This window comes from Bos indicus, chromosome 20 (genome assembly GCF_029378745.1).
Source record: "Bos indicus isolate NIAB-ARS_2022 breed Sahiwal x Tharparkar chromosome 20, NIAB-ARS_B.indTharparkar_mat_pri_1.0, whole genome shotgun sequence".
Classification (NCBI taxonomy): domain Eukaryota; kingdom Metazoa; phylum Chordata; class Mammalia; order Artiodactyla; family Bovidae; genus Bos; species Bos indicus.
The window spans coordinates 66,197,687-66,213,837 of NC_091779.1; the positions used below are offsets into that span (position 1 = coordinate 66,197,687).

At 55.1% G+C, this 16,151-nt stretch overlaps 1 protein-coding gene across 2 annotated transcripts in view; it reads right to left on the reverse strand.

Annotated features, from left to right (window-relative positions):
* Nucleotides 1–7,728: 7,728 nt before the first annotated feature.
* Nucleotides 7,729–16,151, reverse strand: part of TENT4A (terminal nucleotidyltransferase 4A) — a 42,284-nt gene continuing 33,861 nt past the window's right edge. Inside the window, exons 8-13 of one of the 2 annotated variants that reach the window (XM_070774874.1) lie at nucleotides 15,592–15,718; nucleotides 14,512–14,612; nucleotides 13,791–13,963; nucleotides 13,377–13,535; nucleotides 10,470–10,634; nucleotides 7,729–9,881 (exon numbers count right to left, since the gene is read on the reverse strand). In XM_070774874.1, the coding sequence (XP_070630975.1) occupies nucleotides 9,690–9,881; nucleotides 10,470–10,634; nucleotides 13,377–13,535; nucleotides 13,791–13,963; nucleotides 14,512–14,612; nucleotides 15,592–15,718 (917 nt within the window). In that variant the 3' untranslated portion in view covers nucleotides 7,729–9,689. Of the gene's footprint in view, nucleotides 9,885–10,469; nucleotides 10,635–13,376; nucleotides 13,536–13,790; nucleotides 13,964–14,511; nucleotides 14,613–15,591; nucleotides 15,719–16,151 lie in introns of both variants that reach the window. The other variant, XM_070774873.1, reaches the window with a different exon arrangement.

The window sequence follows — 16,151 nt, forward strand, 5'->3', positions numbered from 1 at the left end:
TTCACTCGTGGCCCGCCCCTTCGCCCAGCGCTGACTGCAGGCTGGCTGTCACAGAGCCACAGGAAGCCCGCAGGGCTGGCGGCACTGCCGTGAGCCGCTGCAGCTCCAAGGGGGACCTGATGTCTTTTGAAGGCAAGTGTGTGTCTAGATTGCAGTTTTCCTACAAAATGTACCTGGAATCTTACTTATTTCTTGCTGCATTCTTTCACATAAAGCATTTTTTTTTTTAATTCACCCAAGCTTTGCTCTTTGCTCCTGACTTCTTTGCCCCTAGGGCTTCCCTTGTAGCTCAGTTGGTAAAGAATCTGCCTGCAATGCAGGAGACCAGGGTTTGATCCCTGGGTCAGGAAGATCCCCTGGAGAAGGGAATAGCAACCCACTCTAGTATTCTTGCCTGGAGAATCCCATGGACAGAGGAGCCTGATGGAGTACAGCCCACAGGGTCATAAAGAGTCGGACATGACTTAGCGCTTTTTCTTTGCCCGTAGAACAAGAGAAGAATGTGCACCCATCCATAAACCAGTGAGATCTCAGCAAGGGATTTCAGGGTGTCCGGAGTGGCATTGAGCCTGTGAAGGACACACACAAGCCCTTTAACTCTCTCCCTCTCTCTCTCTCTCACACATCCACACACGTGCCTCAGAAAGCTCACAATCTTCTGAGTAAAGAAGATAAATTTGAAAAACTCAGACAACACAGAAGAAATCCCACCTTCTTGTGGGGGTGTGCATGTGTCAGTGGCTCAGTCATCTCTGACTCTGCGACCCCATGACCTGTAGCCCGCCAGGCTCCTCTGTCCATGGGATTCTCCAGGCAAGAACACTGGAGTGGGTAGCCATTCCCTTCTCCAGGGGACCTTCCCGACCCAGGGTTGAACCCAGGTCTCCTGCACTGCAGACGGATTCTTTCCTCTCTGAGCCACCAGGGAAGCCCCCTACCTTCGTATCACTGTTTAGTGCACATCAGAAAGGTGATGGACTGACCAGTGGCGAGTCCGGGAGCAGCTCGGAGGAGACAGGCAGCCCTTGACCCTCTGGGAAGCTCTGACCGGGGCGGGGGTGGGTGCCCTCTGGACATGGACGAAGGGCGGGCTCCCAACCATGGCCGACACTATCCTGCCCCCATGCCCGAGAGGGGCCCAGGACACCCAGGGGCGTCAGGGCCCCCTCCGTGGGGAAGGACCCCTGCCTGGCGCCAGACCTACCCACGTCTTCTACACGATCACCGCCAGGCGGAAATTCTGGACGTGAGGAAGCAGGGAAGCCAAGAGAACCTCCCAACTGCTCTTCGTTTTGCACCCAAAACAGCACTGAGCAGCACTTAGCCTGTGACCACGCAGTGGTCAGCTCCAGCCGGTGAGACAATGCTCAGAGGCCAAGCCCCTTGGAGCCCACCCTGCCAACTTGTTTTGAAAGCTGCGGAGGATGCTGGTCTGGCCCCAGGGACCCCAGGAAGGAGCTGAGCTCAAGCCCACGTCCTATCCTCCTTGTCCGAGGCAGTGCTCCTCCTCTCCCGACTCCAGAGCCGTGCTTCAGATGACGGTCCAGACCGTCACGGGTGTGAGAGGGATGCAGCTAATGAGCCACCAGCATTCTGCTTTTTAAAGCAACAGAGCAAGAGAGAACAGAACAGATCCCACGTGTAAGACCGGGCAGTGGTTCACCTAACGAACAGTCAAACAGACGTGGTGGCAAAGCAACCTTTTGGTGAGGTGGTCTTAGGAATGGGACACGTGATGCTTTGGGCCATGGTTGTCACCCCTGGCCTCAGGGGAGAATCCCATGGCTTAAAGCCGGTGGGCGGAGGCTTGGTCTACACGGTTAATGCCAATTTCTGCAGGTGGGGCCCTGGCATCAAGCCTCCTTTGAGATGCCCAGCAAAGGTGTTTGAATCACTTTGTAGAGAGCAATGATGCTAAGGTGGGCACCCTTGGCCATCCACAAGAAGGAATTATCACAAAACATGCGTCGTGTGTCACGGGCCTTCCCAAAGGATAAATGCATCCCGGGAAGGCCGTAGCGAGGTTCGGAGAACGGGTGGGAGCTGTTGTTCAGAGCGGGTGAGGGGCCAGATGGGGTCCCTGCCAGGGCCACGTGGGAGCGGAGACCACCGATGGGAGCACTTGGATGCCTGAACGCCTGGCAGCATGGCTCACATCTAGCCACATGAGCTTGTGTGTTTATCACATCCAGGGAGACAGAAGCGGGGGTATGAGACAGAGGACAAGCAGAACCCAGCAAAGGCGGGGCCGCGCCTCCTATGTGTTTGTTTACCGCCCGGGGAAGCAGCCGGCCCGGGGCTTTCCTCCTGACCCAGGAGGCAAGGCCATGTCTGCAAGGGGAGGTGGGGTGTGAATGTGAGCTGCATTGGGGGCATTGAGACCCTCATTTCTGGGAAAGGGGCAAGGAGCCCTGAGGTCACAGGAAGCTGTGTCCCACTCAGTCCAATCCTGTTAAACGACTTTGGCCGAGTTCCTTGACCTCTGTGCCTCCCCTGACTCACCTGTGCTCAGCATGGCTGCGGGCTGAGCTACGGTGCTGGTGGTGTCACGGGTATCACGCGGGCCCACTACGTGCTTGGAGCCTCAGCTGCCTCCCAACCCCACTCCTGTCTTTCTCACCTTCGGAGCAGAGTGAGGGACCACCCGTCCTGCCAGGAGGGCCTGCGCACAGGAGAAGGGAGGTGCGGGGGAAGACCGGTGAGCCAGCGAGAAGCGGGAAGGACCAGTCGTTGGGAGGAGCAAGCTTTTCTAGCATCGTCTGTATGAGGTGAGCATCTTCCAGTACAAACACTGGCAGAGAAAACCAAGTGCGGGTGGTTTACGCGTAACCGTGTGAACACATCCACCCAGGTGGCTCCCGGCCGGCCCCCGACACCAGGCATAAAGCGAAGGCGTTCAGGCTGAGTTCAGCAGTTTCTCCAGGGATCACGGGAGGCCTCGAGGAGCTCCGGGCTGCACCACGGCGGCCGGGATGCCCGCCGAGCAGCTTCCCTGAAGGCGGAACTCGCCTCTCCTCCTGGGAACCCAACACCACCAGGCCCATCCTGTTCACCCGCCTGCTCCAGGCCTCTCCTCCTGGGAACCCATCACCACCAGGCCCGTCCGGTCCACCCGCCTGCTCCAGGCCTCTCCTCCTGGGAACCCGTCACCACCAGGCCCATCCGGTCCACCCGCCTGCTCCAGGCCTCTCCTCCTGGGAACCCATCACCACCAGGCCCGTCCGGTCCACCCGCCTGCTCCAGGATTCATCCTGCCACCGCTGCTGCTGCTTAGTCACTCAGTCGAGTCTGGCTCTTTGCGACCCCCTGGATGTAGCCCAGCGGGCTCCTCTGCCATGGGGATTCTCCAGGCAAGAATACTGGAGTGGGGTGCCATGCCCTCCTCCCAACCCAGGGAGGAAGGGAACCCAGGCCTCCCGCATTGCAGGTGGAGTCTTCACCATATGAGCCACCAGGGAAGCTCCAGAATTCACCCTGGGGACTTTGAATCACAAACTGGTCCTTCTCCAGGACCCAGGGACCTTGGGAGATGGACAGTGAATGACACCAGCAGGGGTGGCCTAGGGCTTCCTCATCCATTACTGGGGGACTGCCCCACCCCCACGGAGCCATGGAAACACAGTAAAGAAACCTTTTCTTGAGCAGCTCGAAGATGGTGGGAGTTAGCCCTGGGTATGGGGTCCTTCAGAAAGCCTTCCTCAGCGATCAATGCAAAGAAAGAGGAAAAAAACAGAATGGGAAAGACTAGAGATCTCTTCAAGAAAATTAAGAGATATCAAGGGAATATTTCATGCAAAGATGGGCTCAATAAAGGACAGAAATGGTATGGACCTAACAGAAGCAGAAGATATTAAGAAGAGGTGGCAAGAATACACAGAAGAACTGTACAAAAAAGATCTTCACGACCAAGATAATCACGATGGTGTGATCACTCACCTAGAGCCAGACATCCTGGAATGTGAAGTCAAGTGGGCCTTAGAAAGCATCACTATGAACAAAGCTAGTGGAGGTGATGAAATTCCACTTGAGCTCTTTCAAATCCTGAAAGATGATGCTGTGAAAGTGCTGCACTCAATATGCCAGCAAATTTGGAAAACTTAGCAGTGGCCACAGGACTGGAAAAGGTCAGTTTTCATTCCTATCCCAAAGAAAGGCAATGCCAAAGAATGCTCAAACTACCGCACAATTGCACTCATCTCACACGCTAGTAAAGTAATGCTCAAAATTCTCCAAGCCAGGCTTCAGCAGTACATGAACCGTGAACTTCCAGATGTTCAAGCTGGTTTTAGAAAAGGCATAGGAACCAGAGATCAAATTGCCAACATCCGCTGGATCATCGAAAAAGCAAGAGAGTTCCAGAAAAACATCTACTTCTGCTTTATTGACTACACCAAAGCCTTTGACTGTGTGGATCACAATAAACTGTGGAAAATTCTTCAAGAGATGGGAATACCAGACCACCTGACCTGCCTCTTGAGAAACCTATATGCAGGTCAGGAAGCAACAGTTAGAACTGGACATGGAACAACAGACTGGTTCCAAATAGGAAAAGGAGTACGTCAAAGCTGTATATTGTCACTCTGCTTATTTAACTTACATGCAGAGTACATCATGAGAAACGCTGGGCTGGAAGAGGCACAAGCTGGAATCAAGATTACCGAGAGAAATATCAATAACCTCAGATGTGCAGATGACACCACCCTTATGGCAGAAAGTGAAGAGGAACTCAAAAGCCTCTTGATAAAGTGAAAAAGTTGGCTTAAAGCTCAACATTCAGAAAACGAAGATCATGGCATCTGGTCCCATCACTTCATGGGAAATAGATGGGGAAACAGTGGAAACAGTGTCAGACTTTAATTTTTTGGGCTCTAAAATCACTGCAGATGGTGACTGCAGCCATGAAATTAAAAGACACTTACTCCTTGGAAGGAAAGCTATGACCAACCTAGATAGCTTCAAAAGCAGAGACATTACTTTGCCAACAAAGGTCCGTCTAGTCAAGGCTATGGTTTTTCCAGTGGTCATGGATGGATGTGAGAGTTGGACTATGAAGAAAGCTGAGTGCCAAAGAATTGATGCTTCTGAACTGTGGTGTTGGAGAAGACTCTTGAGAGTCCCTTGGACTGCAAGGAGATCCAACCAGTCTATTCTGAAGGAGATGAGCCCTGGGATTTCTTTGGAAGAAATGATGCTAAAGCTGAAACTCCAGTACTTTGGCTACCTCACGCAAAGAGTTGACTCACTGGAAAAGACTGTGATGCTGGGAGGGATTGGGGGCAGGAAGAGAAGGGGACGACAGAGGATGAGATGGCTGGATGGCATCACCGACTTGATGGACGTGAGTCTGAGTGAACTCCGAGAGTTGGTGATGGACAGGGAGGCCTGGTGTGCTGCAATTCATGGGGTCGCAAAGAGTCGGACACGACTGAGCGACTGAACTGAACTGAATGGGGTCTTTGGGACTTTGTGTGTGTGTTTCATGGTAGCCACTATCCTTTTTTAAGTCAGCTTTTAAGTCAGCTTCCTTTGGTCATCTAAATGACCTGGGGATTGGCAGAAGCTTTGCAAATTCTGAAGTGTAAGGATATAAGCATCACACCCTCCTCAAAGCTTCATCAGATCATCACACGGTGAACACAGATAGTATTTCATAGTGACTTTCAGTGGAGTGGGCTTCCCTGGTGGCTCAGACGGTGAAGAATCTGCCTGCAATGCAGGAGACCTGGGTTCGGTCCCCAGATCAGGATGATTCCTGGGTCGGGAGGAGGGCATGGCAACCCAGTCCATGGAAGCTATACAAATACCAAAATACAATGTTCTATGTGTGTGGCAGTCACTAGGTCGTGCCTGACTCTTTTTCAACCCCATGGACTGCAGCCCGCCAGGCTCCTCTGTCCTTGGGATTCTCCAGGCAAGAATACTGGAGTAGTGGCCATACCCTCCTCCAGGGGAATCTTCCAGACCCAGGGATGGAACCCAGGTCTCCTGCACTGCAGGCAGACACTTTACCATCTGAGCCACCAGGGAAGCCCAGGTGAATACCTGTATACCTACAATTAATGTGTCAACTATAAAGAATAAACTTTTAAAAAACCCATCACAGCATGACAAACAAAAACACATACACTCGCTTCCGATTTACCAATGTCACTGACCCTGTGCACACAGGCAGCTTGGGGCCCAGCTACCAGGTCCCTCGAATCAGGGTAAGACAAGGCACTTGAGATCCCAAAGCAACTCAGACAAAATCCTGGAGACCCAGCTGTGGGTGGCGGGGGGTGCAGGACCGGGGCACAGGGGCATCTGGAAACCTGGGAATCCGTGCTGATGGGCCCAGGACAACGTGGTGAACCAACAGAGAGTCACACTGAGGCTGTGGGGCCAGGCCACAGGGCAGCGAGCTGAGGGGGCCCTCCAGATGGCTGACGCCAGCACGTGGTGTCCCAGTAGAATGCAGGGCCCCGTCAGACAGCACCGGCACCCCCTCGCCGTCCCTAAGCCCCCCGAGACCCAGCTTATACTTGAGGAGACTGCAGTCTCTACAGCCCACACCCCAGGCTCCCAGCGTGGCTCGCCTACTGAGTCCCTGCCCCTCCAGGAGGCCTCGGGCATCTGGAATCACGCTGTCCACGCTGGTGCAAAGAGTGCTGTGGGCCGAAACCCCCTTCCGCCCCTGAGCCTTCCAGGCGGCCCTACAGCTCCACCTGCGGGCCATCCCTACCTCTTAAACCCAGCAGCTGTCCTCTCAGCTGGACCACCCAACGCCCTCCTCCAGCCTGCCCTCCAGAGCTGGCCACAGGGGCAGAGGAACCTTCCCTCTGCCCCTCCAGCTAGCTCCTGCACCCTACTCAGGCCGCCTCCTGTGCACCCAACGCACCCAGCTCCCCCAGGCCACTCGAGTCCTGGCCCAAGGCCATCCGAGGGACCCTGCTCAGGAACATGCACCCGTCACCCTTCACTTCCTGAGAATCTTCTCATGGACGCAGGGGCCTGGCGGGGTCACAGAGTGGGACACGACTCCAGCAGCTTGGCACACATCCTGCACCCCCAGCCCCAGCTCCCTTCTCCACTGAGGTCGTGGGCCATCAGCTACCCTCGGAGGCTTTCTGCGACCTCACAGCAAGGGGGGTGCCTGAGGAGCCAGGCCTGGTGTCTGCAGACTGCCGCTCAGAGCGTCTTCAGAAGGAGCCTCCTCTGGAAGGACGTGAAGGTACACAGGGCCCACGACACCGGCCCGACAGCGCCGAGCTCCATGCACAATGGCTCTGGGGCATCGGGCCAGAGGCCTCGGGCTGAGGCCAGCGCTCAGTAACTCAAGGGAGTGAGAATTTTCATAAATTTCCTTATACATTCTAATCGTAAGCTACATTTTAAGCCACACTATGATTTTCTGTGGTTTCAAATGCGCTATTTTGAAGTCGTATAGTGTTGACTCGAGAGAGAAAAGTGGAACAAAGGATTCTGATGGGAAGTTAAGCGCCATGGACATCGGCTTGTCAGAAACTACACACAAAGAGCATCAATAAATGGCTCTAGCTCATCCTGTCACCTAGCCCGGGACAGGGCTCACTCTCCCGTGGCCAGCCTGCAACCTCACTGGATTCTGAGTTCATGAACCAATGACAACATGATCACTGGCTGTCCGGCCTTGGACAAGGCAAGAACGAAGCCTGCAGAAGGCAGCCCGCCCCCCGCCTTGAAAGGAAAAGGCACACACACAGCCACCACCTGGTTTCCCAAGTTTATTAAAAATCAAAGAATAGAAAAACTTCACATAAAAATATGTCAATTTTAGCTTCCACATTGTTGTCCACGCACAAAAAAAATCGAAACATGATATATCTTGTTGCCAGCCCGCGGCATGTGGCCACAGGGAGCCAGGCCAATTCATCCGCTCACTGTGACGGGCTGGAGCCTGGCGCCCAGGCCTGGGGCTCTGTCCTGGGGCCACTGGCGGTGCTCCTGCATCCCCGCCGCGTTTCTTGAGTGGGGGGTTACAGTCAATATTGCTAATGCGTAGAGATTAGTACAGGCCTACGTATCAGTTTTTATAAATATTTCTTTATCAATAGGTTCACAATTTAAATATCTTTAAATATTTTTGATAACCTTGGATCATCACGAACCGCAGACAAACTGTGCTACTTGGCTCGGGAGCCCCCCAGGGAGCCCGCAGGCACGTCGGCCCCTCTCCACACCAGCGGGCCAGGCCCGCCTTTCGGGGGCCACAGACACGGCGGGGTGTGTAGCACTCGGAGCCCTCGAGAACGCCCCGCTCCTGCACGCCACCGGGGTCATGGCAGTAAGCTTCTCATCCCGCTTCTCGCTAGTGGACTTCAAAGACCATCCCACCTGTAGTGTAGCAGGGTCAGAACCCTGTCTTAAAAATGGGAACCGGATGACCCAGGAGAGGCGCCCACCTCCCGGGACACCCGCGGCACTCGGGAAACTCAGGGTGAGGCAGGGTGGCTGTGCCGGTGTTCGGGATGGGTAACAGAGACAGTGGTTGTCGTGGCAGAACACACTTGCAGAGGATGCTTCTTGGGTCGGGCGCCGGCCACTCCGGCCCGACACTGGGCTGTGCTCTCCAGCGATGTGTTAAAAACCCCCCACGGCGCGCCAAGCAGCTCAAGTACTTCTCCTATAGTTGCTCTTAACAGAACGAATGCATACCGCTACAGATTCCACAACGGAATCAACAGAACTCCTTTCTCCACATTCCTAAAACTGGGTACCATTGTCTGTGATGACACTCGCCAGACCCATTATGACAGGCTGTGTGACTAAAAACTGAAGCGTTTCACAGTTCACGCTTGAGATCTTATCACGTGACGACCTTTTCTCCCTGTAGAAAGTTATACTCTGGCACTTTAAATGCTGGGTCTGTTGTCTACAGTTTAAAAGAACCAAACCCAAAACATTAAAACTCCGAGGTCAGAGCAGGACCACAGACAGGCCGGATGGCAGAGCCGACAGGCAGCTGGTCAGAATGTTTAGGAGCCGAAGCCCTGGGGGAGCAGGGACTCGGCTCCTTCACCACAGGCTGAGAGGCCTCACGTCTGACCTGAAGACGGAACATAAAAATTACCCAAGCCCCTCATTCGTGGTGTTCACAACAACGCTCATCAGACATCCAGCCGACACGATGAACCCAACTTAGAAAATGCAACTCGGGAAAGGATCTAAGCTTGTTTAAAAAAATTCCCTCCTCCCTTCAATATAACTTATGTGAAAATATGAAATTAAATAAAAAATATCTGAGTTATTGCACAAATCATAAGTTTTCAATATTTACATAGAAAAACAGTTCTGAAATTTGAAACAAAACGTGAGGGCAGTAAAACAATGATGATCTCCCAACAAATAATGGGGTTCGCTCTCTGCTGCTCCAACAACGTGAAATGAAAGTACCCAACCCGCAGGGCAGGCATGGTGCCGAGAGGCGCCCCAACCCCGCGCGGCCCCCGGTTCCTGCAGACCCGCTCCGGCCTTGAAGGAGGCGCCTGGGAGACAGCAGACAGCATCCACGTCTAATAAGGCTTCACAGACGACACAGGGAGCTGCTCTTGAGGACGTGACCACCACACGGGGACATGCAGCGTGGCCGGCCGGGGCTGGTCTCCGGTCCCGGGGCCCCGCGGCCGCCCGGCTGCAGTCTGCGGGCAGGCCGGGCGGCACCGCCGGGAGCATCACCTGCTGAGGCTGACAGGCAGGCTGTCCCTCGTGTGCGTGTGTTTCTTCCTCCTCCAGCCGGTACGGTTGTACTGGTGGTGGCCCCGGTTGCCCACAGGAGGCCGCACGCCGCCAGTACCCACCGAGCTGTAGCTGCCGCCTTGGCCGTGGCTGTGGGAGCCCTTCATGGACAGCTTCATGCCGCTGTGCTGCTGAGGGGACCGAGAGGGACGCGGCTCGAGGCCGGCCTGGACTGACCCCCACCCGCAGCCCCACCTCCCCCGCGGGCCAAGAGCCTGGACCCCGGCCATGGCTCTTCCCGACATCCCGGCCTTTTTCCTGAACTGCATTTCTAACGTGTAGGGACGACTTAGAGGGCCCCAGGGCAGTGGACCCAGGGCCCCGGGCACCAGAAAGCCCGGCCCAGTCCAGGGCGCCTGCAGCAAGACCAGGGGCAGTGCAGTGGTGAGGGGGCGACACCGTGGGCAGCGTCATCGTTCCTGCTTCATCATTTGCTTCCTGAAAACCAAATTCCTACCGTGGAAATTAACAAAAAATGGAAAATATTCTTTACTTCGAACTTAACTTTTATGCTAACAAATTCAATGAATTAAACTACACTAAACTTTAAAATAATTTAACGCTTTGCTTGTCACAGGGAAAGCAAATACGAAGCTGAATGATCAAGCTGCCCCTTGAGAACAAAGAGCATGTGTGGACCCCCTCTGTGGAAAAGGTGCTCAGTGCGGGCCGACCGCCAGCCTGCGGGGGACCAGCCCTGGGCACTGGGGCCATACCTTGTGATACAGGTGGGGGCTGGAGAGCGGGTTGGGGGACGCAGAAGGGATGGCCGGGGAAGACACGTGGTGGACGGCCTTCAGCGCCGGAGCAGCTTCGATGCCCGCCTGTCTACAGGGCACAGGGGCCACGCCGAGCGTCGGGGGCGGGATAGTAAACCTGGTCTGGGGGAGAGGACGAGACAGCATGAGTGCCCACGCAACACCGCTCTTACCAGGAGCCCCGAGAAGGGCCCCACTCACAACTGGTTCCTCAGTCTGTGACTGCAACCTCACATCTGGCTCCTCAGTCTGTGTGACTACAACCTCACAACAGGCTCCTCAGTGGGTCTGAATGCAACCTCACAACAGGCTCCTCAGTCTGTCTCTGACTACAAACTTACAACAAACTCCACAGTCTATGTCTGACTACAACCTCACAACAGGCCCCTCAGTCTCCGTCTGACTGCGTCACAACAGGCTCCTCAGTGGGTCTGACTACAACCTCACAACAGGCTCCTCAGTGGGTCTGACTACAACCTCACAACAGGCTCCTCAGTGGGTCTGACTACAAACTTACAACAAACTCCACAGTCTATGTCTGACTACAACCTCACAACAGGCTCCTCAGTGGGTCTGACTGCAACCTCACATCTGGCTCCTCAGTCTGTGTGACTACAGCCTCACAACAGGCTCCTCGGTGGGTCTGACTGCAACCTCACAACAGGCTCCTCAGTCTGTCTCTGACTACAAACTTACAACAAACTCCACAGTCTATGTCTGACTACAACCTCACAACAGGCCCCTCAGTCTCCGTCTGACTGCGTCACAACAGGCTCCTCAGTGGGTCTGACTACAACCTCACAACAGGCTCCTCAGTCGGACTACACCACAATAGGCTCCTAAGTAGCTCTAACTCAGTCTATGTCTGCCTACCACCTCACAACAGTCTGTTCTGAAGCACAATGACAACATGAAGGATGTCCAGTCACCCAAGCCATAAGGTTTTGGTGACCATAAAATTCAAGAGAACTACAATTATCAGAGAAACTGTCCCTTGAGTCTTGGGGTAGCGCCCTGGGTCAAGCGGGGTAAGATGCCCCAGGCCAGCTGGAGTGAAGGCCTGCAGATGGGACGACCCCCACCTCCGCTCCCCTCCCATTTCTGCAGCACCTTCCCATCAGGGCAGAGGTGCTGGCTCGGGAGCCCCTCCCCTGCTTTTCCAGACCCTCTCTGCTCTCATCTTAGAACTGTCCGCATTAGTCCCCGAGACCTCAGGAGGGTGGCTGTGGCCTCCTGGGCAACAGCTGTGGCAGGAGCTGGCCTCAGGGATGGCACCCCTTCCTCACGTTTCCTCCCACCCAGGGCCTCTCTTCAGTGGGAGCTCTGTGCCCCCAGGGGCGCAGAGAAGAACCCATTCCTAGGGTCTCTGACAGCTCTGTGCCCTGGCTGTTCAGTCTCCACTGCATCCTGATCTGGGAGACTTCAACACGAGTGAGGCACTCAAGAGACCATGCACGTGAGGGTTTGCAAGTGGGATTTCCCTCAGTCACTTCCCCCACTGGAAGTGACATTTGCAGTTTGGCGATAAAATGATAAAGTGAGCTTTTTGTCTTAAACCTTAAATGACAACTTCCCGGGTTGCCCAGTGGCTCAGACTCCACGCTCCCAAGGTTGGGGGCCCAGGTTTAATCCCTGGTCAGGGAGCTAGATCCCACATGTCACAACTAAGACCCAGGGCAGCCAAGTAAAATAAATAAATATTTTGCTTTTTAAAAAAAAATCCCTTGAGTGGCCTTAGCTTTTGCCTATCTGTACAGGTGACAGACAGGACCAGAGGCAGCACATGGTCCTGACGCCACCCGGGAGGTGCACGAGCAGCACCTGCACACGGCTCTCGAGGGAGCTGGGCCCGAGCAGAGGCCAGCCCCAAGTCTGCCTGTGGCGGCCCTCGCCCACATGCGGGCACTGCCTCCGCGGCCCTCGCCCACGTGCGGGCACTGCCTCCTCGTCCACACTGCAGGCACTGCCTCTGTGGTTCTTGCTTGCTAATATACCAGTGAAAGATTCTGGGGGCTCTGCTGATGGCCATCACTGTGCGTCCCGCGCCTGCTGCCTCCGCACCCCCCTAGCCTGGGGTGTGTCCTGAGAACACCCTACCTACAAGGGGAGCCCAGCATCACAGAGAGACGTGGGGACACGTGGGCATACCCATCACCTTCTGCTCAGATCACAACTGCTTGTGAAAGCCGACTCTACTTCAGAAGTGCATTAATGTGATGAGTTTCATACACATAGAGTTGATGTATATTTGGAAAGTAACTACAAATCTAAAACATCAAAAATTACCTCTAAAAACTACCTTTTTAAAACACCCGGGTTCTAAAAACAACACGGGTATACTAATTTTGTCTAAATTTTTTGAAAAAGAACATACTACAATGGAAAAAATTCTATAAATAGTATGTAGTGAATGACGCGGAGAAGTCAAAGCTGGTATCAAATCTGAGTAAGAGTGCAAACAATGAGATTCTTTGAGGAAATCGAGGACCGTGTCCTTCTCAGCCGAGGGACGGCACCAGGGGCCCTCTGAGCACGAGCCCAGGACAGCGGCCTCATGCTGAACGCCAGCATCACTTGCAGAAAGACCACGTGGACCTTGTCAAGCAGCAGCTCTGGGCCCACCCAGAGTCCCCTGGTGCAAACACAGCATATGGTGAAGCTCAAGAACACGGACTTCTGCGGGACAACAGGACTCACATTCTATCAACCCACCAAGGATGAGAACGGCCTACAGGACAGACATATCTGTTCCAAGAACGTCGAAGGTTCTCTCTCTAATCTAACACTGTCAGTCAGGCCTACAGCGCACAGCACCTTGGACCTGGTCCCAGGCCGTCACTGGGAAGAGCCCAGCCAGCCGCATACCTGCGTGTTCGTTGTCATGACCAGTGTCCTGGACGTGGTGGACTGAGGTTTGCCACTCGCCATGGGCAGGGCGGCGGGCAGGCTGGCCAGCAGGGGGGTGGGCGCCTGGAGGCTGAACTGGTACACGCTGGGCGTGGTGCAGGGCGGCGTGTCTGAGTCCTGGGGGGACAAGAGGAGGGCTGCACCCGAGGCTCGTGCCCCTCAGAGCGACAGGAGTGGCCACAGGCAAGACCCAGGGCGTCCCAGAATGCGGGCGCCCCCCCCCCACCCCCACCCAGGGCTCCTCCCGGTCAGGTCAAAACTGAAGAACATCATGGAATTGCAGCTGAAACACCCCGACTGCTGGTCTTATCTCCCCATAAGTTTGTACACCACGACCCCCAGGAGCCCCCCAGCTCAAAGGACGCCACTCACGATGTCGCTGCCAGAGAGCGAGGACACGGAGGAGGCGGACGAGCCGGATGACCGGAGCTGTGGGCCAGGCAGGGGCAGGGTCAGGCGCGGGCCCAAGGGAGGCTCGGGGTCTCGTCGAGGAGGCTGGTCCCCCTCGCAGGTGCCCATCCGCTCTGCGGTCTTCACCCTGTTGTCTGTGGGAGGAAGGTGGAGCCGTCACGCTCCTCAGCCCGCGGCCCCACTATGCCTCTGACGCTGCGCGTGAGGCTGACAAAGCCAGCTCCTGATTTCACTTCACTGTCAATTAATTTTTTAAGTTACACTTCAGCCACTGGAGTGCACTCAACTATGTTCGAAACAACACGGTGTGCAGCCCCACCTGTGAGTTACAGAGCCTGGCCCTGAGGCGCTTCAGGTGTGAACACGCACCGCTCGCGGAGGACACGGCACCAGAGACCCACAGCTTTGGGCGCTGACTACCCGTTCAGATGACAGTATGCTGAGCACTCAGTTGAATAAAACAGACTACTAAAAATAATTTCATCTGCTTTCTTCCACTTACAATGCAGTTCCTGGGAACTTCAGAACTTCCATGTGTGCACAGCACTGGCCTAAACCTTACAGCTTTAAACTCTTACAGGAAACAAGCTGCTTTCTTAGTGTGAATGGTTTGTTACTAAAAGACAGACACTGCTGCGCGAGCGCGTCAGGACATGCAGAGCCGCGGGAGGGGTCCTCTCACCGGGGTCTGGTGCCGCGTGGACCCTGCCGCCCCACTTCTCCTTGATCCATGTCCGGTAGTCGATCACCTCCTGAGTCACCTTGATGATCCTCCCTAAGGTGCTGTGGAAGGGCAAAGGCAAGCGGGCGTGAGTGCCGCACAGAGCATGCCGTGGAGCCGACCGTCCTATCCAATAGCCACTTTACATCCTAACACGGAACTCTGCTAAGGGAAAGCTGGGGCAAGCTAAGGTAATCTTACGGCTGACTTCTGTTGTTTGAATCCAAACCTACACGGAACGTAAAAAGTGGGGGCAGGGAAGCACAAGTCCTGGAACCTCCATCTGTCCACAAAGGACCGCTGAAGTCCCCACCAGGTAGGGAAGCCGGCCCCAGCCCCAGTGACCACAGGGGCCCCATTCCCACCACACGGGGGACACAGAGTGCCCAGAACAGGCCCAAAGCTTTGCCCGCAGACACCCAGGGGACAGAAGCCACAGAGCCCTGTGCCCCCACCACCGAGCTGGCCTCAGAGTCTGCGTCCTCCATAACCTCTGAGGACGGCGTACTGGCCCAGCTTCAGCAATCTCCTATGACAGTCATCGCCCCTGCCTCTCACTTCCCCTCAGCTTGTCCCTCCATCCCAGCCCCACCTCCACGGGCGCGTAATCTGCGGTTAGGAAGAAACACTTCTCACCAGTAAAAGTGCACACCGGAAAAGTGAGAGCCCAAAACAGGGGCACAAAGGACCGGTGTGCAGGGAGGGGGGTGGGGGCAGGACGCGTCCCTCAGGGCCGACCGGTGTGCAGGGAGGGGCCTGGGGGCCGGACGCATCCCTCAGGGCCGGACACCCACCTCTTGAGGGCAGCCGGAAAAAAAGCATCACACTCTACAGCTTTAAAAGCCAGAAATGACCTCCCCAAAAACTAATACCCTGGGAAAATCCTAGCTCTCTAAATGAAAACCTTTCACCTCTTGACCGCCATGACCACCCTGAGCCCCTGAAAGGCCTTCCTTTCCCAGCATTCTCAGGTTCTCCTGAAACAGGGCGGCAAACTCCGTGGAGGCAAACGACGGGGGCCGCGGCCCCAGGACGGGGTACCTTTCGGAGTCTCTGTTGGGGTAGGACCGGGCGAGCGGCGACACGGCGTGGCTGAGGACGATGTAGGCGTAGTCGAACACCTGCTTCACCTGCATGGCCCCGTAGGAGCTCCGGCCCACGTCGTTCCCTGAGAAGAGACAGCCAGCGTCAGAGGTGCGGCTTCTCACATTTGCAGACAGCAAATAAAATGAAGCGCACTGAAGTCATTAAGGGAGTCCAGGTAAGGAGCGAACGTTGCTGAACAGCAGACTTTCCAAGTTCAATTTACATGTAACTCATTCCTCAAGTTCAGGTGGGGGTGTTTTTCTTAGGAAACATATCCTTGAGCACCAACATTTTCTCTTTTCCAGGTTTAATCATGTAGCCGCTCAGTAACTGTGTGAGTTTTCCTATTTCAACTACATTTCAGCAAACGCTGAAGACAAAGGAACTGCCGGCCACTTAGCTGACCAAACGCAGACACACCAGGGCTGGAGGCCTGTCCTGGGGGAGGGAAACACACCGCTGAGGAAGTGCCACACAGACCACGCGACCACAGAGGAGAGTCTTTCAGAAGACAA